Below are 26,873 nucleotides of genomic sequence, written 5' to 3'. Positions count from 1 at the left end.
TTTCAAACTATAAAGTTGTTTGTTTCTCTTCAAATATATAAGATAGGGGCGGATATTGTAAAACACCGCAATGAATATACGTGCACTTTGGCCATCGATATGCGATTCCTACACTGAAAAAAATGAGTTAGCGTCAGATGACTAAAAATGGTTTCTATACACTAACTCAAATTGTGTGATTTGGACACACATGATTTTTGGTTTCTGTACACTAACCACTATTAGTGCTGGAAACTAATTCCGCTACTCTAATTCGCATTCGGTAGGGTTGGGTCAACCTAACCTCAAAACTGAGAGAGGAGAAAACGGCTTAGCGAATGATAACTGGACAATACTTTCAGGAAAAGAAGATTTCTTAAAAGATGAGAGGTAAAAATAAACTGACCGGTTCCAAATGAACGACAGAGGAAAGGAATATCCCATAGGTACGTGCAAGTAGACAGAATTATCCTTTAGAGAGACACACACTCACACATGAAACGGTAGCGAATGTTCACACTGAATTAACATATCTCGTCCAAACACTTGAGGTATTCTTTTGAAATTACGGGAGAACACGAACTATAGAAGTAAGCAGTAAGTTCACAGGTTTTCGTAAAATATAAACTGAACGCGGAACGCTTTAATCGCAATTTAATACAGAAGATTGACGACTCCAACGAATATCATGCTTGTTTACGTTTTGAATCGAACAGACGATTTCTAACCTTAACAGGTTTATTTATGTTGCTTTCGAACGTTTTCAAGAAAGAGAGGACACTATAAATCATACCGGGAGTATTTACATTGTCAAACGAGCCCGAAATTTCACATTTTAATTGATTTTCACGAGCTGACGCGATTGAGGCTGTTGTACCGACGCCACTTTTTTGAAACTAAATAAATGTAACGGACAATGTGGCAGTTAGCGTTGAGGGCGAATTAGTTTGACCCGAAGGTGAATTTGTCTTACCACAGCGCTAATTTTACAGCTAGTGCTGTTTTCCAATTCTGGTTCGCGCTCTAGTAAAGTGAAGTCAGCGTATGAAGCGAATTGATTGGTGCTTCAGTACAATAAATTAGTTCTGAAGCCTAATTTTGATTCTACTTGGCGAGAACTTACCAAATTAGTTCTCAACGCTAACTACTTTTTTTTCGTGTATGAGCTCAGTAGGGCTGCCATAGGATGGAGAGCCCTCGCAGCACGAATGACCCAGAGCAAAGAAGACGAGTGCCTCTTCTCCCGGAAGAAGTGAACGAAGGGCCTGAGGCCGCTGCGCGGCGACTGCACTGCGTTTGGCGCAATGCGAGAAGTATTCATGCAGTCTTGTAGGCGCTGATATGGGCTTGACGCCGACCGCACTGTTTGGCGCGATGCGTGAAGTATCTCTCCAGTCTTGCAGGCACTAATATGCGTTTAACGCCGGCCGCATTGTGTTTGGCGCAATTATTCGGACTCGCGTTAAAATAATCGCGGCATTGAATACTGGGGCTTACCAGGCCCATTTTGTGTTTCGACTGTATCTGGTTTCGACGCCGCACCGTATGAGCATTCCAACGTTGCCTCGTTTCTCCCGATTAAATATTATTTCCGAGAAAAGGTGGGAAATTTCTTTATACCCACGCCCATTATTCAATCTTTTCACTTCAATTATCATCAGAAGGTTCTAAGACATCGATGACTTGTCAACAAACTAACCTCACACGGGAAAAAAAAATTGAATGTTGATTTAGCATTTATACTGTTAAAAAGATGTCCGACAAGTTTCAAATGCTGATTTTACATCACAAAAATGCTAACATAACATTTAAGTATGTTCGTTTTCCAGTGGGCGTAGTTACGTTTGCATTTGTTAAAATGTAAAATCAGCATTTGAAACTTGTCGGACATCTTTTTAACAGTATAAATGCTAAATCAACATTAAATTTTTTTCCGTGCAACTATAGCGTTACCATAAAAATGCGTTTATTTTCCAACTGTTTCCTCCTTTGCCAAACGTCTACCTCAAATTAACTTCATTTAAATTCGCGCATTCCTGTGGCAGACGTTACGGTTTCTATTTGCGCAATCTTTGTGTCTTTATCGCGCAATCTTCATATATATTCTTAGACCTTGCACGCAATCCTGGATTACCGCTCAGAAGTCCAGTGAGTCGTCGGGGGAAACAATGGAATGGAAATATCACGATAAGCGCATTCAGCTTTTTCGGAGTCTCCTCACGGAGTATTTTCCGGTTAGTTTACCCCATTCAACTTCGCATCCTATGTGTCATATTGAGGTAGGAAAAAATCACATCAGGCCCATTTCAGAAGATAGGAAAAATTTCTCTCGAGAGGGTGATGGTATCTCTCCCTCCCATCGGCCTGCAGCCTACGAAAACGGTCTTTCTCCAGTTCAAGTCCCGTAAGTCTGTCCAAACGGTTTATTTATGGACTCGTCTTTGGGACAGTTATTTGAATCGCTGTTTACGATTGTTCGTTACATTATAGTGATGTTGTAACGTTTAGCTATGTGGCTATACATACAGATTGACAACATTTTGAAATATAAGAGACTATTATTTCTGGCTGCCTTTAGAAACAGCATTCGTGCCATTGGTTTCCGTATGCAGATAGGTGCTACTATGTGTCCGCCAAAAGTAGTAGTTCCTTGTTGCAAAATACAGCCCAGTTTTTCCGTGACAACTATATCACTGAAATGTTTCCTTATTTTAATTAAAACCTACGTAACTATCATAAATACGGCCTTTATGTACATGATAATCCACCATGGAATTTACAGCCACCTATAGACGTTACAGAATGTCCGCGGACAGTAGGGCGATGGACGCATCCATGATCTGAGCCTTTCGGATTTTCAACGAGTAAGGTCGAGTGGAGTGTCTTTCAGCGGACCGATGGGTCAGTTTCGTGAAAATATGTTGCCACTAACGAGATTCGAGCCCGGGACCTTCTGAACCAGGCCAGGCAGCGATGACCATTAGGATGACCCAGCTGGCTGACCTCCTGTGGCATTTTAGTTTCTCAGGATATGCTAATTCCCTTCTCCCCCGAGGGTCATACCTACTGCTTCGAAATGCCATATTCCAGTCAAAACTTAACCAATTCTACTCGTGAAAGTTCGCCTAAAGCCCTGGATAGACGATCAAATTCCCGAACCAATTCCGATCAAAGTAGCATCAAAGTGTCGGGAGTCATCGGTCTTAAACTAATTAATTTGCTTCATTTTAAAATGAAAACTTGGCAGAATTGTTTCCTGTGGCAGGAAGTGATGAATGGTGGCACTCCGTTCTGCTCTTACTTTGAACAAAAAAGTGCGGCCCGTCAAAATTTGATGGTAGATGGTGACCACCAGTCATCAGCATGTCTACTTTGATCGGAATTGGTTCGGAATTTGATCGTATATCCAGGGCTTAAAGAAAAATATTTAAAATGACTCACCGGTCTGGGTGCTGGAGTCGAAGAAGGTACTAGTGGTCTCGACGGTCATGGTGTGGATGGTTCCATCGGTGATCTGGGCGCTGGAGTCGCGCCGGCCGCGGTACCGGCACACGTCGTCCGACTGCGAGCTCTGGCGGCGGAAGTTGCGGCAGCGGATCATCTCGTCGGTGGTCGACTGGCGCCGGAACCCGCGGGCGATGAGGATCTCCTCGGTCGTCGACTGGCGGCGGATGACGGGGGCGGCGGCCGCGGAGACGATGGGGCAGTTGGACTTGCAGGGGGAGGCGTCGCGGGAGGAGCAGGTGGAGGAGGACTCGGGGGACCGGGGGGAGTGGGAGCCGCGGCGGCGGTTCGCGATGGAGGTCGACTGCCGGCGGAGCTTCCCGCGGCGGGTCCGCCCGGGGGAGGTGTCGCGCTCCGTCGAGCGGTCCGGGGAGAGGTGGGTGCGGGAGTCGCGGCGGCCGACCGCCGAGTCCGGCGTGAGGGAGTCCCGCCGGGCCTTCCGGTTCCCGTCCTCGCCGTCGACCCCGAGGGTCGGCTGAGAGCCGCGGCGACCCCATCCGCCCGGCGGAAGGCAGCTCTCGTCGATGGCCGTGGATTGTCGGGTCAGGCGCGCGTACTTGCTGCCCTCTTTCGTCGCGTGGCGCTCCGGCGATGCGTGCACGCGCGAGTCCCGCCTGTTTTTCGTGTAGACCTGGAATCAGAAAATGCAAAATTGATTGACATCAGGATTTGGATTAAACAGATCTCACACTGGAAGAAAGACTCCGACCGTGGAAGTCGTACTTACGGTCTATATAGACATATCGTCCGCGTTCCGGGCTCAGAGGCTGACAATTTCACGTGTAGCACCCGGAGCCAGGCCCGCCACAAGGAGGGGGGGATACTGGGTCCCTGGTACCCGGCGGGCCCGTGTTACCCGTGAAAAACCACTACGAATTCACATACAACCCTTGTTTCGTAAGAAAAAATGAAAAATTTACCCTAAAAATTTCGCAAAAGGTGAATAGATTTTCAGTCTATAGTCGTACAGTCTATACAGTCGTATAAATTCTAAAATTTCTCGGGGGATACCCCTCGGAACCCCCCCCCCCCCTCCGTGCTTGGGGCCGGGCCTTAAAACTGGTACCAGGGCCCGAGATGGGATGTGCGAGCCTGCATGAAGGCTATTTCCATTTGAATCTTGCGTTCCATTCAGACGGCGCAATGATACAACTATTTGAACTCTCCGGAATGCGTGAGGTATCACGCCGCATTTGAAGGCGTTTTCAAAACAGCCTAGTTCGATCCGATTACGTTTGCATAGTTCATATTATTTTGTTTCCATTTCCGTACCACTTGTTTATTTATAATCCTCCTATAAAAATTACCCATTTGCTATGTACAATTCTAGCTGAAGCGCACTTAAGGGCATTCATGACTGCAAAAATGTTAACGGAAATCGACAAGCCCAGCGTGCATGGAGGCTATTTCAATTGCAATTTCCGTCGCATTTCTAAGGCGCGATGATACAACTATTTGAACTCTCCGGAATGCGTGAGGTATCACGCCCCATTTGAAGGCGTTTTCAAATCAGCCAAGTTCCGATACCCGGATTATCGTTTTGCATAGCTCATATTCTTTCGTTACATTCCGTGCGATCCTCCATTTAAACATGTGTTAAATAATCGATTCTCGTCGGAATGGATCGTTTTTGATAGTGGTTCGATGTATCGTTTGGCTCAAAACAATAGAACATAACCTCAAACAAAACTTTCTGCGTTTCAGTCGGTAGAGCTGAATATGAGAAAATTCCGAACTATTTCACCTTGCGATGCCATTTAGTACTCATAAGAATAAAAAAGCCCGTTCCCTCAGATTACTCGATTGACTTTCGAGGCTATGTTCACATGTTGAACCAATCGATATCGATACAATCTCACCTGCTATTTTATGTATCGATAATGATCTATACCTGGCAACTCCAAGAATCGATATATTTTCATAGGTTTAAATGGAGGAAAACAGTGTTGTCAATTTGCTGGATTCGCCAATGTTCATCATATTGGATCGTGAACATGTGTCTAATTAATCCCGCATGTTCTGATTTTAATTCATGATTTCCTGGCAACCGGAAATGGACAGCCGAACTTGGCTGAAAACCCTGCCTCACGACGAAACAACAGTTTTCACGAGAGATCATTCCGGGTGAAACGGAGTGCACGCGCCGGGCTGCTCGGAATAAATTGTTTACAAGCCGAACAGCTGCTGTTTTTCAGAGGGAGGAATACAGTTGTGCAACATCGCCGCCAGATGGAGTTGGGAAACCTGCGGCTCCCCGTGTTGTTGCGAACGATTTGGCTCTCGAGCCAGGGGTTATCATTCCGCTCTGTTTTGATGAGTTTCATTTCGTTATTACCCCCAGCCCCTTTTTCTTCGGCAACGACAGTTTCCGAATTTTCACTGTGTTACTGGAGCAACGCTGCCTTGAGGCTCTTTATCACTCCGACAATTTAGGGAGTAGCGTGATTCATCGCCTTAGATTTATGTTCACGTGTTCCGCGTTTCGGGGGTATGGTCGGCAAATTGGGCTGCTGGACAACATGGGCGTGAACGCGACATAAAACGATCTCGAAACAATATTTTAAGTGAAAACTGTGGTTGTAATATGACTTTCAAAATGATCCGATTTTGAAGAAAATTAAGGTTCGCTGTTGAAACATAAAGGTCGGCTCATTTAAAATAAATCAAATCAAAAAAAGGTCCACACGGAGAAAAATCCATGGCTTATAAACCAATCAGTGGTTCTTATGGAAAATCACGAATAGTCGTAAATGAACTAATGATGCTTAGTCCGTGAACCATACTGAGGTACCTCGTACCATACTGTGGTATGATAGACCATCACTAAGGTATATGTGCTATTATTATACGTTGCCTTTACTACTATTAGTAGTGCCCCACTGTAGTACTCATTGAAATAAATTTCTCTTTAATACGATGCTTCAAACAGCAACAATTTGTTCCAACACTTTATCATGCGTTTTCCCCCTTTCGATGATTGGTGGCGGGAAAGGGGGAGTAAAAGGGTGTCTCACGTAATTTAAGGACGGTCCTAGATGTTGATAATATTTTAGTACATGGAAGCCCAAATCTGATCTCCGATTCGAACTCCTCGTTGAAAATCACTAGGCAACCATGTGTCACCATGGATCAGAATCAGTGGCGTGGCCGTGCTTTGCGATACATCGATTGTTATGCCATTTAAACCTATGGAAAGGGTGTTCGCAGCGAACACCTTAACAATCGATTCTTTACTATAGGTTTAAATGGCAGAACAATCGATATATCGCAAAGCACGCCACGCCACTGATCAGAACCGCACAACAGGACGACGCGTGTGCACTGATTCCGCAAGTTCGACATGGGTGGTCACCCCTAACACCCGAAAATGTGGGTCAGGAGTGGAGGAATCAGATAACGGAGAGATCAAATCTCGGAAATCAAATCAAAATCTCTAGGCGCCGGCGCTTCCGCAAATCCCTGAGCGATTGCGGAGGTATTGCCAGACAGCCTGGCGACAGGTGACGCAAGATGGCCCCATGGGCCTTCGATGAAAGGTGCTGCGAGGGAGAGGAGAGAACTCAGCGTTTAGTTCAATATTGCGTCACCCGAGAGAGTTGATCGTTGGTAAGTTATTAGAAGAAGATAGTCTTAAATTACTTCTGTGTCGCTTTTTTTTTAAGCCTCTTTCAAAAATCTAATGAAGCGTAAATGATAATAGATTGATTTCCTCCTTAGTATCAATTGGATTACATCTAGCGAAAAGGAACCAACGCAATTACAGTGTTGTTGAAATGTCGCGTCTTCTTAATTATCTAAAAAATCTCCTATCTCAGCAAATAGTATTTGCACCCCACCAAAAAATTATTGGTTTTAATGGGAAATAATTGTGTTAATTGTAATACTTCATGCATAGTTCGGTATTATTAAAAGAACAAAAGAAGTTGTCCGATTTTGAAAACAAGGTAATCAAGTTAGTTCCTTTTTGATAAATGCGATTCAATTATGTGATGTAGGAAATATAAGTTGGGCAATGAAATTCGTTGTCGCGCTTGTTTTAAAATTGAAATCAATTTAGATATCTACAAAGAACTATATCTTTGAAAATTCCTGAAAGTACGATACATTTAGCTATATGTAATTGTATACTCGATGCTTTTTAATAAAAAACAGTAATTACTACTGTTGAAGGCTTGTGATTTTCTGTTAGTTTACGGCATTTTAAAATTAGTGAGGAGGGTTTTTTAATATGTATTTCTTGGTTTTGGCTCGGTGATTTCTTTAAATCCCTTTGAAACTATTAAATATATAAAGTCCGATAAATCATTGTTGGAAAAAATGCTGGAATAGTAAGCTAATTCAATATTGTGAGCTATAAAATTAGGCAGTCAAACCGTCAGTCGAGTGAAAAAAAAAAAAAAAAAAAAAAAAAAAAAAAAAAAAAAAACTGGAGGGAAAGAAAATAAGTAGAATGTTATTAGTTTGGTCCCCATTAATGGCGATAATTGAAATGCTCATGCTAAAAATATTTAGTGTCTAGCTTATTTTAAGTTATTTCTATGACGAGCAGTTTTGGCTGTAACTGAATTAAACTAACGCCAGCAGGCGAGAGTTTCTATACTGAGAGATCCATGCGTTCTGCATGCAGTGCCGGGAACGGAGCACGAGAAGTTGTATCAGAGGGATTTGAAGGCGCTTTAAAAGTGTCGGGTAATCGTTATTTGCGAGATGCCTTCAGTTCAGGATGTTGCCTAGCTTTTTGTATCATCGCCTCTTGCAGGCGTTTTAACAGAGGAAACTTTTCCGCTCTCAACTTTCGTCGTGTCTAACAAATTGTATCACCCTTCCGGGCGGGCGCTCTTTATCCATTTCATAATTCTTCTTGATACTTCAGAGCAACATGTAAGTGTATTTTTTCAGTGGCTCTCTTTTCTACTACTTAATGGGCTGGTTACTCGAAAAACAGTTTAATATCAAGAATTGAAGGCGCACAAAAGTTCGCGATTTACTGTATTTCAACATTTTTCCGGAGTAATCCAATGCTATAGTTCGAATGTGTAAAAATTGTTCTTTTACACTCTCATTAGCTCCTCAAATTTGGCTCTAAGGATTGAATACTTTCTTTTAAGTTGTATCTGACTTGTAAATTCTATTTTCTTTTGACTTAGGAAAAAACGCTTGTTTTAAAGCTCAACATCCATCGTAACATTCAAACGCAGTTCAATGAAATAAAAATGATCTTATTATTGTTTCCGACTTTTTGCCTCCTATATTTTTCTACAAATTGTGGAATAAGTACACACTTTGCATACGAATTATATTATAGATCCGTATCCTCGAAATAAAGCCCTGATAATAATTCCCCGGTTATCTTGTCAAAATCAATCAATGGAACTAATGAGCTAAGATGCAGCATTGAAGTATGTTTGTTCCAACTGCTTTCGATTGCCAAACGATTGTACGTCCCAGTGATCGCCCGTTACAAGTTCCAATCCGCATTGCCAACTAAAGCATGTCATTCCACTGCCAATCATGCAATGAAAATCGAATGAATTTTAAGTTCATCTGACAACAGGGAGGATGAGCACAGCGTGGAGTAATTGCTTACACTTAGTAAACTGACGAATTCCGCTTGGTTACGGCAGCCCAAGTTGACGAATTTTACCCGCTTTGCAAGAATTGCAGTTTCGAACTGCGTTAAATATTCATGGCGGCGTAATGACTTTCGGGTGCTTGAGTGTCAAACCCAGCATCCCTTTTCTTAACATCCACGCTCACATAGTTTAGAAAGGATGTTGAGTCAACACCGGGAATGTTGAAAATGTGCGTGACAATTCGTCAAATATGTTTGTTCAAACGCGCCGGCTGTTGGTTTTTTGTTGGAATTATGTTACATTCATGGATAAATCGTTCATGTTATTATTCAAGAGTTCTCACGCTGATTTTAAACATTCCAGCTGCTTATCCAACGTCTTCATTTGTCTTCCGAAAAAAAGTAATTAAGATCTAAAAGCTCATATAGACATAGATTTTGACTCAAACCACGTCTCAACTTGTAATTTCTGCATTTCAAATTACATATTCTTAAGATTAAGACTGTTTTATTTTCCAAGTATGAACTCGTTTTTGCTTCCGCACAACATGAAAGTAAGAGCATCTTCAACATTCTACCCTGGGGTAGGATCTCGGCCCAAATAAGCTTCAAGTCGCTGGAGAAATGTAAATTTACAAGTAATAAAGCGACCGTGGGTGGTATAACATGTTTTTCAATCCCCACAATCTTAGATTTTTAGATACTTCAAAAGATAGTTCCGTCTGTTATGGATTTATGAACGATCAGCTAGCGCAGCATCGCAAAGAAGACGATGAAAATGAAACACCTTGAAGCAACGACTTTAGAAAGAACTTATAAGAAACTCGAAAGTTTTAAAGTTATAATGAAACAACTCTTGAAAAAATCAATTAAAATTTATATTTGAGGAAACCAATTTTTTTTTTTAATAAAATTTACGAGATGTTAAATGTACGTGAAAAAGTGTTCAAAGCCTCTTGAAAAATCTACTATGGTTTTTCAACGCTTAAAAAGTTTGATCGAATGTCAAAAAACTTTTTAACAAAAAGTAGTAATTTTACGAAGACTTTATCAAACCATATTTTATTGGACGCACATTTTACTGAAAAAAAAAAATAGCCAAAAAGTCCTGGAAAAAAATCGTTTAACGATTATTTTGAAAAATGCTTTTGAAACTTGAAAGGCCATTACTGTCATAGTGGGTGCGTCTAATTGTTAGGAGTTTCAGATGATGTGAACTCTAAATATATATGTTGATCAAAAAATCGCTAAATATTTTCTCAATTTGACAACCCAGGAGGAAAACGATGCTCAGTCTTTAAATTAGATCAGGGACCCTTTTGATATTCTCGTAAGTTTCTCGCCAAACGCGCGGGTTTTCAGTTCAGCGTATGAATCTTATTTACGTGTTGTTATTTTCCGGTACGTTTGGAACTTTACTTGCTGTACGTGTATTTTATAAGAATTCAACCCTGTATCCGTCCTTTGGCAAGATTCAGTTTCTTTTGATAAAAATTCCTTTGCATCATACAAGAACCTAAAATCAAATATACCCGTGGAATCTGAGAGACAATAATATGTTGTGACGTCTCCTCAGGGTAACATGACTTTTTCCGAGGAGGGGTCTTTTGAAATTAAGTCTAAATTTTACTTCAAGAATCTAATTTTTTGTTCGCATCTGCACGTAATAGGCTGGAAATTTCACAACACAGCACTGTTGAAAATAATTTTCAGAACCGTTTAATAGTAAATAAACATGATAAAAGTTGGCAATTGCGTGCCGAAGGGATTTAGACACGAAACAAAAATTGTCAAAATACTGCAATTAACCAGAATACTACTATGGAACTTTTCTCCTCTTTTTCCTTCTTCCTATTGCGTGTATCTCCTAATCGGTGAGTTTTTCTTTTGAGCTCTAAAACCTCTCACCTAAAACCTCAAGGAATTAAATACTTTTTCTCCAAAATCAAATCGAATTGATCCAAGTCCAATTATATTCCCATGCATACGGTCAATCAATTGGTCTTAGTTTAGTACCTTGCCTTTGCGTAAGATTAACTGGTCTCGTCTCAGACTATTACGCATTATAGCTTTTGTGAACCAAATAACTAGTTTCCCAATAGGTTTATCCGTTCGAATGAATATCATTTTCAGAGGATATCATCTCCTTTTAACTGATAATTTCACCTTGTTTTTCTCCCGATCACGTGATTTTACATGTTGACGATCTTGACTATAGCTATTTCGATCTGGCCGAGATCATGCATCAGGTCAGACGGTAAACACTTATTTAAAACTTATTAAGTCACGTTGGTAACCTTTAATCTCTAGCTATCGTCAAGATCGTCAAAATCTAAAATCAACATGATCGGTGGAAAACAAAGGTAAATTATCAGCTACAATGCATCCGATAAATACAGCTTCAACTTCAATCTCTTTAAAATCAATTCGTGGGTCTCCAACGGCAAACTAGCAACATTGGTAAAAAAGCCATTGAGAGGCGGCTAGAATCCAGCTCGGTTTGATTTCCTGCTCGATTTGGTTCTAAATCACGCAAAAAATCCATCTTAAAAGAGCCATTGCCGATAAAAATACCTATTCGGAACCGTGAAGGGCGCGAGGGGCTCTGAATATTTTATCCCGACTCGATTAGGCGGCTCATCTTGCGTAGTGGTACCTATTAACCCACTTTATTCCTCGATAATCATAAAGCAGATCATCCGTTAAATGTGAGATATCATGAATATATAAACAAGCGGGGGTTTCCCGATGTTTCCCTCCCGAATAAGTAAAATGGGCAGTGTTTGATTTCGTGAGTTTTTCTACCTCATCCGCCCACATTCCACAGGCATTTTACAGAGAGGAGGAGAGTTTGGCCATAAGACCGGGACTCCTGGCTATTAGATTGGACCACTATTACTGCAGCGTAATTATTTAAGATAGCAATCGGCACAATGGTCGATAGTATTGGTACAGGGTGATCCTCTAAGGTTCATTCAACAGGATATTTGAGAGAGCGTGTTCTAAACCACGCAGAGTGGGCACAAAGGAGTGAATTTTAGACAATTTTAATGTTCTCATCTTGATTTTTGTGTCATTTTACCTCTCAGAAATCTATTTACACGGTTGTATCTCTTGCGCGCAACAGATCCATTCCATGAAAATCTTATATTGGCATCCTCGCAGTCTGGATACGTCGCAGACAATTAGTTAAATCAAACATCTGATAAAATTGCTAGCGGCAGATAGTCAAATATTGACATTTTATGAAATTTTGTAAATTTATGACGAAAAGCTCATTAGTTTTCAATATTTTGGAAAAGATGATTTATTAAATCCACGCATTATATATCTCTATATCTCTAATTCCTTCCCCTTTATATGATCCTCATACATTTAAAAGTTAAATTTCCAAAAATTCTGTGTTGTAACTTTCAACATAAATGATCGTTCACGCGCTAAAAATCGTTTAAAATACTACCCTATGATCCTAATGTTTACAGAGATTTCTTTTTGACAAGAGCAATAAATTACTTTGTCTAAAATAAGAAAAACAATTAGAATACCAATCTGGCACCGCAATCACACGCTGAATGTGGGAGCTGAATGTGGCTTGAATGTGGAAGTCATGTGAATTTTGCGCGTGACGCGCAATGATCGTAGCAACGATTCTCAGCAACCATATCGGACCAATTTTGAATTTGTCTGAACTATTCAAGTAGATTTGATACACATCTGGATGAAAATAACTCGAATTTGCTAAATTTCAGCCGTTGGGCGATGACTGTTGACTTCCACATTCAGCTGCTAAATTCAGCGTCTGATTGCGGCATTAAGGTGTTTAGGGGCGACAGGGGGCAATAGCAATTGGGCGTCGCAGAGCGCGAGGCTGCGCTATAAAAGCGGCTTAATGTATGTATCCGCACAAACGTTCTCTTGTCATAAATTCCATTGCTCAGTTTTAGGCAATAACTGATGTGGCTTGGTTCATTTCTCCTTAACGCGGTCCATTTGACTATTTGCCTAAGCATTTGATAAAATGCCTGATTGGACCATTTGCCTTACGACACACAGTGGATAGAGTCAATAGAAGAGGTCGGACAAAATTTGGGAACTTTACACGCCTATTACTCCGTTTTTACAAAACTTTGAGGTTCTTAAACTTTGAGTGGCTTCATTGGTTTTCTCGTAAAATTGTCTGCTACAAGCACCCCTTGTAATTTAAAATGTGACGAAATAAACATAAAAATCTGCAATTTTAGCCATAAATTTTGTGTCCGGCCTCGTCTATGAGCTCGTTCCACTGAGCGACAGTTAGAAATACTGGTTCTTACCTGTGTGGTGGAGTCTCGCCTGGTGGTGACGAGAGGGTGGGTCGGGGTGGTGGCGGAGGGCGTGACGACGGGGGTGAAAGTGTTGGCGGCGGAGCCGGCGGAGGTGGTGGTGGCTACGGTGCCGGAGGCGGTGGTGGTGGCGGGGACGGGGGTCCCGGCGAGGACCGGGGTCGGGATGACGATGGAGGTCGGCGGGGCGATCGGCGAGGTCGGCGGCGGGGTCACCGAGGACGTGATGATCGTCGGCGGGGGCAGCGCCTGCGTCGAGTCGTCCACCTTCGTCACCGTCGTCGTCACCACCGGCAGCGCCGCCGAGGACTCCTTCGAGTCCTCCCGGTGCGACTTCAGCGCCTCCGCCTGAAATCAAAAAATCAAATCAAAATCCGATTTCGGATGATGTCATGATCGGAGACCAAATAAGAGACCCTCCGCTAAAACAACCAGCCCTTGCACAAACTAGTGTGCTGGTCACACGCTCAAATTTCCATCAATTTCTGATCAAATGGTGACTGGTGCGCACCATCTACCATGAAATTTCTGCGGCCTGCAGAAATTTGATGGTAGATGATGGAGCTGTTGGGCTCATCCTTCATCTGATTTCCACACAACCGTGCTTATTTCATGCTTATTTCAATCAACACGCTGTTTTAATTAATTTTACTCATCAATCTAGGTAACTCTCGACCACCATCTTGGTCATCATTTTGATCGGAATTTGACGGGAATTTGGCGGAAATTTGAGCGTGTAACCAGGCCACAAGGGCTTCAAAGAGGCTCATCGATGAAACTGATGAGTTACTGAAGTGAGAAGGAACTCTATATCCATTGTGACATGAGCCCTGTCTTACATGTATTCTCAGGGATCCCAGGGCGCATGTTAAAATGGATATTGTTCCTTTTCATTTCAATACGTCCTTTTGGAGATTAGGTCAAAGCTTTAGAACTCAAAAAGGCTGCACCTGTGACTCCAATTATCCGGAATGATATGGCATTACAATTGTTACGACTCCTTGTTTGAAAATCATGTATTTGGCGTAGCTTTTGCATTTTACTCATTTTTGCGGACTTGCTCATTTATGAACTTTCGTGGCGATGTTGGAAAATATTGGAATATAATAAATAATATTTTAATGTGAAGACTGGCAGCGGCGCGGGCGCTTTTCTATTGTTTTTTGGTCGTGGACGGTTGGCTGCCCTTTTGAGCCTTAAGAGCTCATTATTTCGACTAGCCCGTATTCTCCCCATATAGCTACTCTAAACAGGACTAGTAATGCATGCAAAACCTACGCAAGAAGTTTCTTTTGATTTAATTCATTTTCATATAATTTTATTCAGCTAAATACGCCCAAAAGTCGTCTTTGTGACGTCATTCTGGATTTTCAATGAAAATGTCTAGTTGGTCAATTCATCAACCGATTAGAACCACTGAGCAAAGACAGTGATGATGACGTCATTATTTTATAGAGGAGACAGAATGAGGATATATGAAAATCACGATACTTTGGAAAGGAATTATTCAGAAAAGCCACGATGACGTCACCTTGGCCTTTCCAATGACGTTTTCAGGTTGGTTGATTCGTCAGTTCCCTTACAAAAGAGCATAACTTCATTTCAATTTTGCAAAATTTTTCCCCCCATGGTTCATTTTTATTAGGAAAAACTTAGATTTCTCTGTCTGAAAATTATGGTGTTTTTTTCTCCAATCTCGCGGAAGAATCGAAACGATTTTTGCAAATTCGCACAGCTACAACCTCTCAGAAAATTGAATCTTCCGAGTCGATCTTGCATCCTTGGAATGAAGTTACGTTCCTTTGATCAGGAAACGATAAATTGATTAACCAATTAGAACAAATATGGCGCCGTACACACGAAAATCAGCTTGGTTGTTTTCCTGATAGCATAAAACAAGATGTCAGAACTAATACATCAAAATTAAACTGCTTTCCAGCTCAGCGACAAGAGACCCTCCACTAGTATCTTGGCCGTTGTGGAACCTTTTACTTTCAGGACTTCAGCACTCTACTGTTGCCTTACCTACATGGTTAATGTTCAACAACGTGTTGGCAGTTTCGTTTTGCAAACAAGCCGAAAACGGCCGACGTTTGGGAAACTTGTTTGGCTCATGACGTCATTTGAAGCTCATCATTGACCATGTATGTAAGTCAACAGCCGAAACTAGGGTGATGACTGTTGCTCCCTAGTAATTGTCCATAAGAAATTGTTGAAACCCCGACAGTATAAGCTTCCACCTGTCGCTAGGAGGCTAGTGGAGGGTCTCTTGTCTCTGTTCCAGCTCGATTATTTCTTAGTAGTCCAGTCAATCTAGCCAAAAAAAGGGTCTAACCTCGGACAAATTAGCACAAACTTCTCTTGTGTTTTAAAGCGCTCCAAAACATGTCTAGAGCCCCCAAAAAAAAGTTTACCATTAGCCCCCCTCGGGAACACAGTCAAAATTGCGTATGACAAAATGGCGGCCGTCTGAAATAACGGATAAATTGATTGTTGACTTCGTCACCGTTTTCCCGATTTTGCGTGATTCTAGTGCATCCAGTGAAAAAAATCATTCCTGTCGTTTTTTTAGAGTATAAAATTCTGCTCACGAATATATATTAGTTTTTTTAATTTTGACTTGTTGGTGCCGAGCTACGAGGTCAGACACCGAAAAAAAAGACTAGAATTTTCTTGAAATTTCAAGTTTGGTTTGTAACTTTTAAGATACAGCAATGGAAGAATTTTTTCTCTCAAAACTGTTGGTACCATTGGAAAGAGCATGAAATTTTCTTTTGAAAACACATATTACATCAAAATTTAACTGAAGGTTAAAGACCTTTATAGGGCCTTTATGGAATGGTGTCAAATTTGACATTTTTTACTTTTTGTAAATTTTGGCTGGAATTTCGATCAGTGTGAACCTTTTTCCCGAATATTCGACTATTTTTGAAATAAATGTTGTTATTAATTTGATAGCCATGGTACATAGTAAAGGGAGAAGCACTTAGAGGGATGGTGGACCCGGGGGGGGGGGGGGGGGGGCTTATCTGATTCGTTCACCGTTTAGACTATCGCAGTTAAAGATTCTAAGAAAAAAACTGCAAAACACCTATTTGTCGGCAGATTTTCATGAAATTTGGTGTATCCCAGTATATCGACCTAGGAAATTCGAATTTGACGTTACTTTCAGTCTGAATCAAAATTCAAGATGGCGGAAAAGAAGATGGCGGCAGTAATTTGTTAGATACCTGTTTATCGACTGATTTGCATGAAACTTAGTAAAACCCTATATTTTGACCTAGAGAATTTGAATTCGGTGTTGATTCTAACCAGAATTGAAATCAAAGATGGCGGGAAGAAGGTGGTGGCCATAATTTTTAAAAATTAAAGATGGCGCCCATAATTTGGAAACTACTTGTTTATCGCCGGATTTTCATGAAACTCAGTATACCCTGGTATTTTGACCTGTACATTTTGAATTTGATATTAATTGTAGTCAAAATCAAAATTCAAGATGTCGGCAAGAAGATGGCGGAAAAAAGATGGCGGCCTTAATTTGTAACATACCTGTTTATCGACTTATTTTTAAAAGTAAGGAAGAAGTTGCACAATTTTGAAAACGCTGTAATTGCGCTGGTTTCTTTTTGCTACACGCGATCCAATTGTGAACTGGTCACCTGATGAGAGTAGTAAACGCAAGCGAGAGTAGCCAAATGCAACTCATATGGAGGAGAACGAGTGCGATGTCAGTCTCTTGACAATTGAGCTGTTTCGTAAATAAACCGTTTAATTTAATATTAGAAGTGCAGTTCTTACAGTGTAGATAGCAGGAATACTTAAAAAATTCGTAGGAATGAGAAAAATATGCTTGAGGCGTATTAAAAAATTTCCTCCGGCGGGAGTTGAACTCGGGTCTCCCATATAGGAGACGAGCGCACTGACCGATATTCCAACGCGCTCAACAAGTAGCTTAGCGTAAGATTGTTCATTATAGATCCGGGATATGAAATGCGCGCGTCAAGCAGCAGTGAGTGGCAAGCAAAACTTGTCATTCCAAATATGTTCGAACAGTTTAAAATGATTTGGGTTCTTACAAATCACATTACCGCGAAAATTCTTTTAAAAATGCTCTCATAAGCTGAGGATGACACGCACTATTTTACCTCATCGAAGAATACCTACTCTCTAAGATGCAACAAAATTATAAAGGCAATTCCAGAGAAAACGGCCTTTTAAACTTTCATACCCAAGTTGTTTTGAAAATTTACTTCCTCACAATATGTCATTACTTTAAGTTCTTAGTTGAGATTCAAAGCCAACGAGTTCTCGAAAACCCTTACCTATTCTCTTTTACTAAGCATCAGAATCGATTCATTGTTTCCCTGTTGCATTGATAGATTGATTGATAATCCGGTGGAGGAAAGAGTGGGGAATTTTTCATTCTTACATCAGTTAAGCAATTTCGGAAAGGACTATTTGAATTACTAATTATCTTCATTTTCCGCTTCCTTTTTGCTATCATGTTTCATTGATTAACAATTGGCTTTAGCAACAGGTTTCCTGATCTCGGTGAACCAGATCTCACATCTTATTTAGTAAATAACACAGGCAAGCAGGCCCGCATACTTATTGAATATATTGAAAGGTTCATTCTGGACTTATTATAACACAATACAGATTTTAGAAAAATGTAGAAGTAGATTCAATACTTTGATTTTACTCACCCGTTGAAGATCGAGTTCGATTCCTTTCTCGTAGCGATCGAAAAGCAGACGACAGGAGGCAGGTCGGTAAACTTTTAATTAATGAACTTTTCATTCTAAAGAAAAGCCGGGCATAAAGTCACACAAGCCTGTGTTACGTCACCTAAAGCACAGGTGCTACCCGTCTCCCCTGTTGACATCCCCTTCCCGCGTACCTGTACTCGCGTTTTAATCCTTATTTGCGCTTTCGCTAGAGTTGACCGCCCAAAGGTTCCAAACTTTCAATGTTGTATTGAATTTATTATAATTATTAGTTTTAGTATTGATTCCTCCAACGCAAAAAGACCCGCTCCCCGAGCTATCTATACTATAAGCTCCGAGACCTCCTAATTTTGCAGAACTGGTGACGCTTAGTTCCAGCGTTCTACCGGGCCGATTTTCATGATTTTTGCGGCTATCGACGGGCAATTGTCTCTAGATAAGCCAACTCTTTTTAGATTTTCAAAATATGGCCCAGGTTTTTTTATATTACGTGGTAAAGTTGCGAATTCTCCCATTTAAACAATGTAAATTTTTGTGTTTTGTCATAGTTCGTTTGAGCATTCTACTGGGCCGATTTCCATGATTTTTGCGTAAATCGACAGGTAATAGGCCCTAGATGAGCCCGCTCTAATCAGATTTTGGAAAAAGGACCCAGGTTTTTTTAAAATCACGTTATAAAAGTGAGTGAATTTACAGAATGCTCCGGGCCTGCTACCGCTATGCGCGGGAGGATGCGCAGTGGTCGAGGAGGTTGCGCAAGTAGAGTGGAAATGGCGACTTACGCACACCTGAGGTATCGAAATGTAACCTAACCTAGGTTCAGTGTTGCCGTGTGACCTAACCCAAGTACAGCGTTGCCGTGTGACCTAACCTAACCTAACCTAACCCAACCCAACCTAACCTAACCCAACCCAACCTAACCTAACCTAACCTAACCAAACCTAACCTAACCTAACCTAAGTCCATTTCAGTCGCGGGTTGCGTGCCTCGCCGACGCAAGGTGCAGATATGCGGGTTGCATACCTTACGGACGGGAGGCGTCCTATGTTGGTCGCGCACCTCGCCGACGATCAGCGATAATTTGTGATGTGCAGTCCTCACGACTCCCATGAAATGCGGGTTGCATACCTTACGGACGGGAGGCGTCCTATGTTGGTCGCGCACCTCGCCGACGATCAGCGATAATTTGTGATGTGCATTCCTCACGAACCCATGAAATGCGGGTTGCATACCTTACGGACTGGAGGCGTTCTCATGTTGGTCGCGCACCTCGCCGGTGGTCAGGGATAATTTGTGAATCGCATTCCTTACGATCCTCCTGAAATGCGGGTTGCATACCTTACGGGAGTAAGGCGTTAACATGCGGGTTGCATACCTTACGGAAGTAAGGCGCTAATACGCGGGTTGCATACCTTACGAGAGTACGGCGTTTACCTAGCCTAACCTCTACACCCCCCTCAAATGGATGACGTCATCCCACCCGCACTTTGATGTTCCCGCGCCGATTCAGGTGATCCTCTGTCAACTCCTCCTCCGGCCGCCGTTCAGGGTGCGACCAAGTTTAAACCGGCGTGGCCCGCTTCGCGATTTATCGATTGATCTATCATTTAAACCTATGAAAAAAGATCGATTGTCAGGGTGCTCGCAGCGAACACTTTAATAATCGATTCTTTACCATAGCTTCAAATGGCGAGATATCGACAATCGATCATTCACGCCACGCCCGGTTTAAACCTGCATCAAAGGCGCAGAGCCGCGCTCGGATCGAACGCTGTCCGAACGAGTCTGAGCCTGCCGGGACAAGTCTGAACCGGTTCGGGTCTCTTTTCCTTCGAGCGACCGGGAACAAGTTCCGAACCTGCCCGACGTTGCCACCTCGTGACTCCTTCATCTCTGCGACGTTGCCGCTCCGTTCAGCCCCCCGGGTGTAATTTCACGGTTTTCCTAAATAAATAAAAATGAAGAAAATAAGAAATGAATAAAAAATAAATACAAATAATAAACAAGCAGAAAAATCCAACATGAATATGTTGGAAAAGCGTGCCGAATATAAATGTTGGACACAAACCTACTATTTTCACGTTTTGTCATTTGCATCAATTGGTACTTTTTGCTAAATTTGGGAGAAAATATTGATTCATGAACGTTGAATGTAAATTGATTTTAAAGATTCCGTCCAATTATCTTGATTTTAAGCTGATATGCGGCATTTCGCACGACCGTGATTTGGGCGAACTGCCGTGCATCGAAATCGCGTTGAGTTAATCTCTTTGGATTTCGAACTGTAACTTCTCTCCTATTCGGCCGATTTTTACAAATGAGGTCTCTTTTTATTTGTACTTTAACGGAAAGTAAGGAAAAACTCGCTAAATAGACGGAAAACAATTTTTGTGAAAATTTGGTGGATCCTGGCGTCACGGTGAATGGTTAATCGGGCGTGGAAGATAATAGGTTCGACGAGGCGACCCTCTCCTCGCCGTCTTTTATTGCCTTGCTCGAAACCTGACACCCAAAGCTATATCGGGAGATAACTGCAGTGGTTTGAGTGGATTTCTGCAGGGGCCACGGTTAGTACATGGTATAAAGAGTCACGAGGCTCATCACAGATTGCACTTGCAGTGCAAGACGCTCATTGGCTAAACAGTTTTGGCGGGAAAGAAGGTTCTAGAGTTGAGTCCTCCGAGCGTAAGAAAGCTTCTATGAGGTTTTTGTCAAATGAAATAATACGGTTTTGACAGGAAAATGTTCTCAAGGGTTCCCAATTAGCAGTTCATTCGGTTTTTTGGTAAGAGACCATCAAGGCTTGACAGTATAATGGTTCGAAGACAAGAAAACGGGTCCGAGGAAAAAAATATTTGGACGGCCCGTTGAATAGCATTGGTTGATCGGTGTGCTGTACCATGGTACATCCGAGTGATTTCAAAAAGCGAGCCCTACTGGCACGCTTGATAGATAAAATGAAAAAAAAGAGAAAATAAACTTTTGTGTCTTAATGGACGAGACGCCGTTAAAATTCATGAATAAAATTTCGAAAACTTAAAGATAGACTCGCCCGTCTTAAGAATCGAACCCGGACCGTTCTGATAAGAACTCGATTAGAAATCCGGGCTTCTACCGACCGAGCAAGTCTATCTTCGGAAACGTAACGGTGAAAATACTCCTACAAATAATTTCCTACCCACCGGTGTTGGAGCTTTAGACACCACCCCTAACCTTATATCGACCCAGTTGAACAGATAAATAAACGTAAAAACAAAGTGTTCCGTTTGCAATTTTTATTTCTAAAACAAAAAAGATTACATGGATTTAGCTAAAAGTAAATAATAAACATTTTAAATTCTTGAAAATTATAAACTTACATTCGTTAACGTATTGAAGTCGTGAAATTATAAACTTACATTCATTAACTTATTAAAGTCTCGAAAATTATAAATTTACATTCATTAACGTATTAAAATGATAGGTACAATTGAAGATGTTATAGGTTACACGAATCCAAATAATAGTCTTTACATCAGATCTGGGAGGGATGAGAGTGACAGAGAGAGCGGTGGAGTGGAACAGCATCGTCCTACAGTAGAGTCCCTTTATACCCAGAGTTACGACAACTCACTTTTGGTTGGGCCAGGATTGGGCTGAAAGTGGCCTAAAAAAAAATCCAATTCTGATTGGTTCTCGCTCATGGAGGCCGAAACTAGTGCACCAAGATGGCGGTACCTCGTATGTGAACAAGAATAATGAAAATATTACCTAATTGTGGTTTATCAAGAGTAAATTGTTATTGCCATCGGTCCAAAATGAAAATAGATTAAGAAATTATTCACAAACCAATCTCATTTTCTTTTTAATTGATCAATTTGTTGATGTTGTTGTTTCTGTGTGACAGACATCGCAGGATTCCTGATCCTTATCCCCCCAATATCGTTCGTTTGAGTGCACTAGTTTCGGCCTCCATGGCCAGCCAAGGTCGGCTGCCAGTCAGCTGATAATCGAGTTGTCGTTACTCTGGGTATAAAGGGACTCTATCCTACAGGAGGCTCGCGGTATAATTGTTCAGCAGCCGGTCAAATTTTACACGAATCGGGAAACCCAAGTTTAAAACCACTGAAACCAGGTTTAAAACCAATGAAACCAGGTTTTAAACCACAAAACACATTTAGGAACCACCATATTTCAGTTTAAAACCCCAAAAACTGAGTCTAAAACCGATATAACCACATTCCAAACCGGAGAATCTCTGTTCAGAACCAGGAAACTCGAGGTTAAAACCATTAAACACAATTGTCATCTCCGGAACCTTGTTAAAAACCAGAATAACCACATTGAAAATAACCAAATTTGAAACCGAAGGAACCCTGTTTCAAACCAGGAAAACCACATTGAAAACCGGGAAACCCAAGTTTAAAACCACTGAAACCAAGTTTAAAACCACTGAAACCAGGTTTAAAACCAATGAAACCAGGTTTTAAACCACAAAACACATTTAGGAACCGCCATATTTCAGTTTAAAACCCAAAAAACTGAGTCTAAAACCGATATAACCACATTCCAAACCGGAGAATCTCTGTTCAGAACCAGGAAACTCGAGGGTAAAACCCTTAAACACAATTGTCATCTCCGGAACCTTGTTAAAAACGGTTTTAGACTCAGTTTTTGGGGTTTTAAACTGAAATATGGTGGTTCCTAAATGTGTTTTGTGGTTTAAAACCTGGTTTCATTGGTTTTAAACCTGGTTTCAGTGGTTTTAAACTTGGGTTTCCCGATTCGTGTAAAATTTGACCGGCTGCTGAACAATTATACCGCGAGCCTCCTGTAGGATAGAGTCCCTTTATACCCAGAGTAACGACAACTCGATTATCAGCTGACTGGCAGCCGACCTTGGCTGGCCATGGAGGCCGAAACTAGTGCACTCAAACGAACGATATTGGGGGGATAAGGATCAGGAATCCTGCGATGTCTGTCACACAGAAACAACAACATCAACAAATTGATCAATTAAAAAGAAAATGAGATTGGTTTGTGAATAATTTCTTAATCTATTTTCATTTTGGACCGATGGCAATAACAATTTACTCTTGATAAACCACAATTAGGTAATATTTTCATTATTCTTGTTCACATACGAGGTACCGCCATCTTGGTGCACTAGTTTCGGCCTCCATGAGCGAGAACCAATCAGAATTGGATTTTTTTTTAGGCCACTTTCAGCCCAATCCTGGCCCAACCAAAAGTGAGTTGTCGTAACTCTGGGTATAAAGGGACTCTACTGTAGGACGATGCTGTTCCACTCCACCGCTCTCTCTGTCACTCTCATCCCTCCCAGATCTGATGTAAAGACTATTATTTGGATTCGTGTAACCTATAACATCTTCAATTGTACCTATCATTTTAATACGTTAATGAATGTAAATTTATAATTTTCGAGACTTTAATAAGTTAATGAATGTAAGTTTATAATTTCACGACTTCAATACGTTAACGAATGTAAGTTTATAATTTTCAAGAATTTAAAATGTTTATTATTTACTTTTAGCTAAATCCATGTAATCTTTTTTGTTTTAGAAATAAAAATTGCAAACGGAACACTTTGTTTTTACGTTTATTTATCTGTTCAACTGGGTCGATATAAGGTTAGGGGTGGTGTCTAAAGCTCCAACACCGGTGGGTAGGAAATTATTTGTAGGAGTATTTTCACCGTTACGTTTCCGAAGATAGACTTGCTCGGTCGGTAGAAGCCCGGATTTCTAATCGAGTTCTTATCAGAACGGTCCGGGTTCGATTCTTAAGACGGGCGAGTCTATCTTTAAGTTTTCGAAATTTTATTCATGAATTTTAACGGCGTCTCGTCCATTAAGACACAAAAGTTTATTTTCTCTTTTTTTTCATTTTATCTATCAAGCGTGCCAGTAGGGCTCGCTTTTTGAAATCACTCGGATGTACCATGGTACAGCACACCGATCAACCAATGCTATTCAACGGGCCGTCCAAATATTTTTTTCCTCGGACCCGTTTTCTTGTCTTCGAACCATTATACTGTCAAGCCTTGATGGTCTCTTACCAAAAAACCGAATGAACTGCTAATTGGGAACCCTTGAGAACATTTTCCTGTCAAAACCGTATTATTTCATTTGACAAAAACCTCATAGAAGCTTTCTTACGCTCGGAGGACTCAACTCTAGAACCTTCTTTCCCGCCAAAACTGTTTAGCCAATGAGCGTCTTGCACTGCAAGTGCAATCTGTGATGAGCCTCGTGACTCTTTATACCATGTACTAACCGTGGCCCCTGCAGAAATCCACTCAAACCACTGCAGTTATCTCCCGATATAGCTTTGGGTGTCAGGTTTCGAGCAAGGCAATAAAAGACGGCGAGGAGAGGGTCGCCTCGTCGAACCTATTATCTTCCACGCCCGATTAACCATTCACCGTGACGCCAGGATCCACCAAATTTTCACAAAAATTGTTTTCCGTCTATTTAGCGAGTTTTTCCTTACTTTCCGTTAAAGTACAAATAAAAAGAGACCTCATTTGTAAAAATCGGCCGAATAGGAGAGAAGTTACAGTTCGAAATCCAAAGAGATTAACTCAACGCGATTTCGATGCACGGCAGTTCGCCCAAATCACGGTCGTGCGAAATGCCGCATATCAGCTTAAAATCAAGATAATTGGACGGAATCTTTAAAATCAATTTACATTCAACGTTCATGAATCAATATTTTCTCCCAAATTTAGCAAAAAGTACCAATTGATGCAAATGACAAAACGTGAAAATAGTAGGTTTGTGTCCAACATTTATATTCGGCACGCTTTTCCAACATATTCATGTTGGATTTTTCTGCTTGTTTATTATTTGTATTTATTTTTTATTCATTTCTTATTTTCTTCATTTTTATTTATTCAGGAAAACCGTGAAATTACACCCGGGGGGCTGAACGGAGCGGCAACGTCGCAGAGATGAAGGAGTCACGAGGTGGCAACGTCGGGCAGGTTCGGAACTTGTTCCCGGTCGCTCGAAGGAAAAGAGACCCGAACCGGTTCAGACTTGTCCCGGCAGGCTCAGACTCGTTCGGACAGCGTTCGATCCGAGCGCGGCTCTGCGCCTTTGATGCAGGTTTAAACCCGTGGCGTGAATGATCGATTGTCGATATCTCGCCATTTGAAGCTATGGTAAAGAATCGATTATTAAAGTGTTCGCTGCGAGCACCCTGACAATCGATCTTTTTTCATAGGTTTAAATGATAGATCAATCGATAAATCGCGAAGCGGGCCACGCCGGTTTAAACTTGGTCGCACCCTGAACGGCGGCCGGAGGAGGAGTTGACAGAGGATCACCTGAATCGGCGCGGGAACATCAAAGTGCGGGTGGGATGACGTCATCCATTTGAGGGGGGTGTAGAGGTTAGGCTAGGTAAACGCCGTACTCTCGTAAGGTATGCAACCCGCGTATTAGCGCCTTACTTCCGTAAGGTATGCAACCCGCATGTTAACGCCTTACTCCCGTAAGGTATGCAACCCGCATTTCAGGAGGATCGTAAGGAATGCGATTCACAAATTATCCCTGACCACCGGCGAGGTGCGCGACCAACATGAGAACGCCTCCAGTCCGTAAGGTATGCAACCCGCATTTCATGGGTTCGTGAGGAATGCACATCACAAATTATCGCTGATCGTCGGCGAGGTGCGCGACCAACATAGGACGCCTCCCGTCCGTAAGGTATGCAACCCGCATTTCATGGGAGTCGTGAGGACTGCACATCACAAATTATCGCTGATCGTCGGCGAGGTGCGCGACCAACATAGGACGCCTCCCGTCCGTAAGGTATGCAACCCGCATATCTGCACCTTGCGTCGGCGAGGCACGCAACCCGCGACTGAAATGGACTTAGGTTAGGTTAGGTTAGGTTTGGTTAGGTTAGGTTAGGTTAGGTTGGGTTGGGTTAGGTTAGGTTGGTTGGGTTAGGTTAGGTTAGGTTAGGTCACACGGCAACGCTGTACTTGGGTTAGGTCACACGGCAACACTGAACCTAGGTTAGGTTACATTTCGATACCTCAGGTGTGCGTAAGTCGCCATTTCCACTCTACTTGCGCAGTAGGTGCGTAGCCTGCGCATCAGCTCTATACTTATCTACACAAGATTCCCGCCATCCATCCCAAAACGGCCGGTGGCCGAGTCGTCTACGATGTCGCTAGCGATCACAGTGACCAAGGTGTGGGTTCGATCCTCGACGCCAGACTCACTTGATTATTACATGATTAAAATTGTTCGTTGTTTTACTGCAATATTTCATCAAGCAGTCGTTCCAAAACGCGTCCTTTTGACTTCAAAAATTTTTTTTTTTCTTTATTCATCAAAACCAAAATTATTTCATTCTATTAAGTATACATCATATCGAATTTTTTTAGGGGAAAAATAAAACTAATACTAATAGGAGGGTAAAAATAGGGCCGCGAAGCGGCCCATTGATGGCGCGGAGCGCCTTCGGGGGGTTGGGCCGCGTAGCGGCCAGGGGGCGTAGCCCCCTAGTACATTATACAACCCAATCCAATAAAGGGATGGTGCTTAGCATAGAAAATCAACTTTCTGTAAATATTGCCATTTTTGACAATTTTAAATAAAGCCGTGTAAAACACAAAAAATATCGAAATTTTTGAAACAAGGTACCTAATCTTATTGTAAATTTTATGTACTTTCACGTGGTTACAGTGATTTTTTGATCAGACCCCTCTAAAATGCTTAAAAATTAGAAAAATGGAGCTAAAAATGGACTTTT

The 26,873-nt window shown here is 41.7% G+C and overlaps 1 protein-coding gene across 1 annotated transcript in view; it reads right to left on the bottom strand.

The window, feature by feature from the left end:
* Positions 1-26,873, bottom strand: part of LOC109030581 (Rap GTPase activating protein radish) — a 240,819-nt gene that overhangs the window by 105,404 nt on the left and 108,542 nt on the right. The window contains 2 exon segments of the mRNA XM_072298462.1: positions 3,421-4,114; positions 13,369-13,725. Coding sequence (XP_072154563.1) covers positions 3,421-4,114; positions 13,369-13,725 — 1,051 coding nt within the window.

The sequence above is a fragment of the Bemisia tabaci genome, chromosome 3 (assembly GCF_918797505.1).
Source record: "Bemisia tabaci chromosome 3, PGI_BMITA_v3".
Classification (NCBI taxonomy): Eukaryota; Metazoa; Arthropoda; class Insecta; order Hemiptera; family Aleyrodidae; genus Bemisia; species Bemisia tabaci.
The sequence above is the reverse complement of the archived record's forward strand: the minus strand, read 5'-3'. Positions and strand labels throughout refer to the sequence as shown.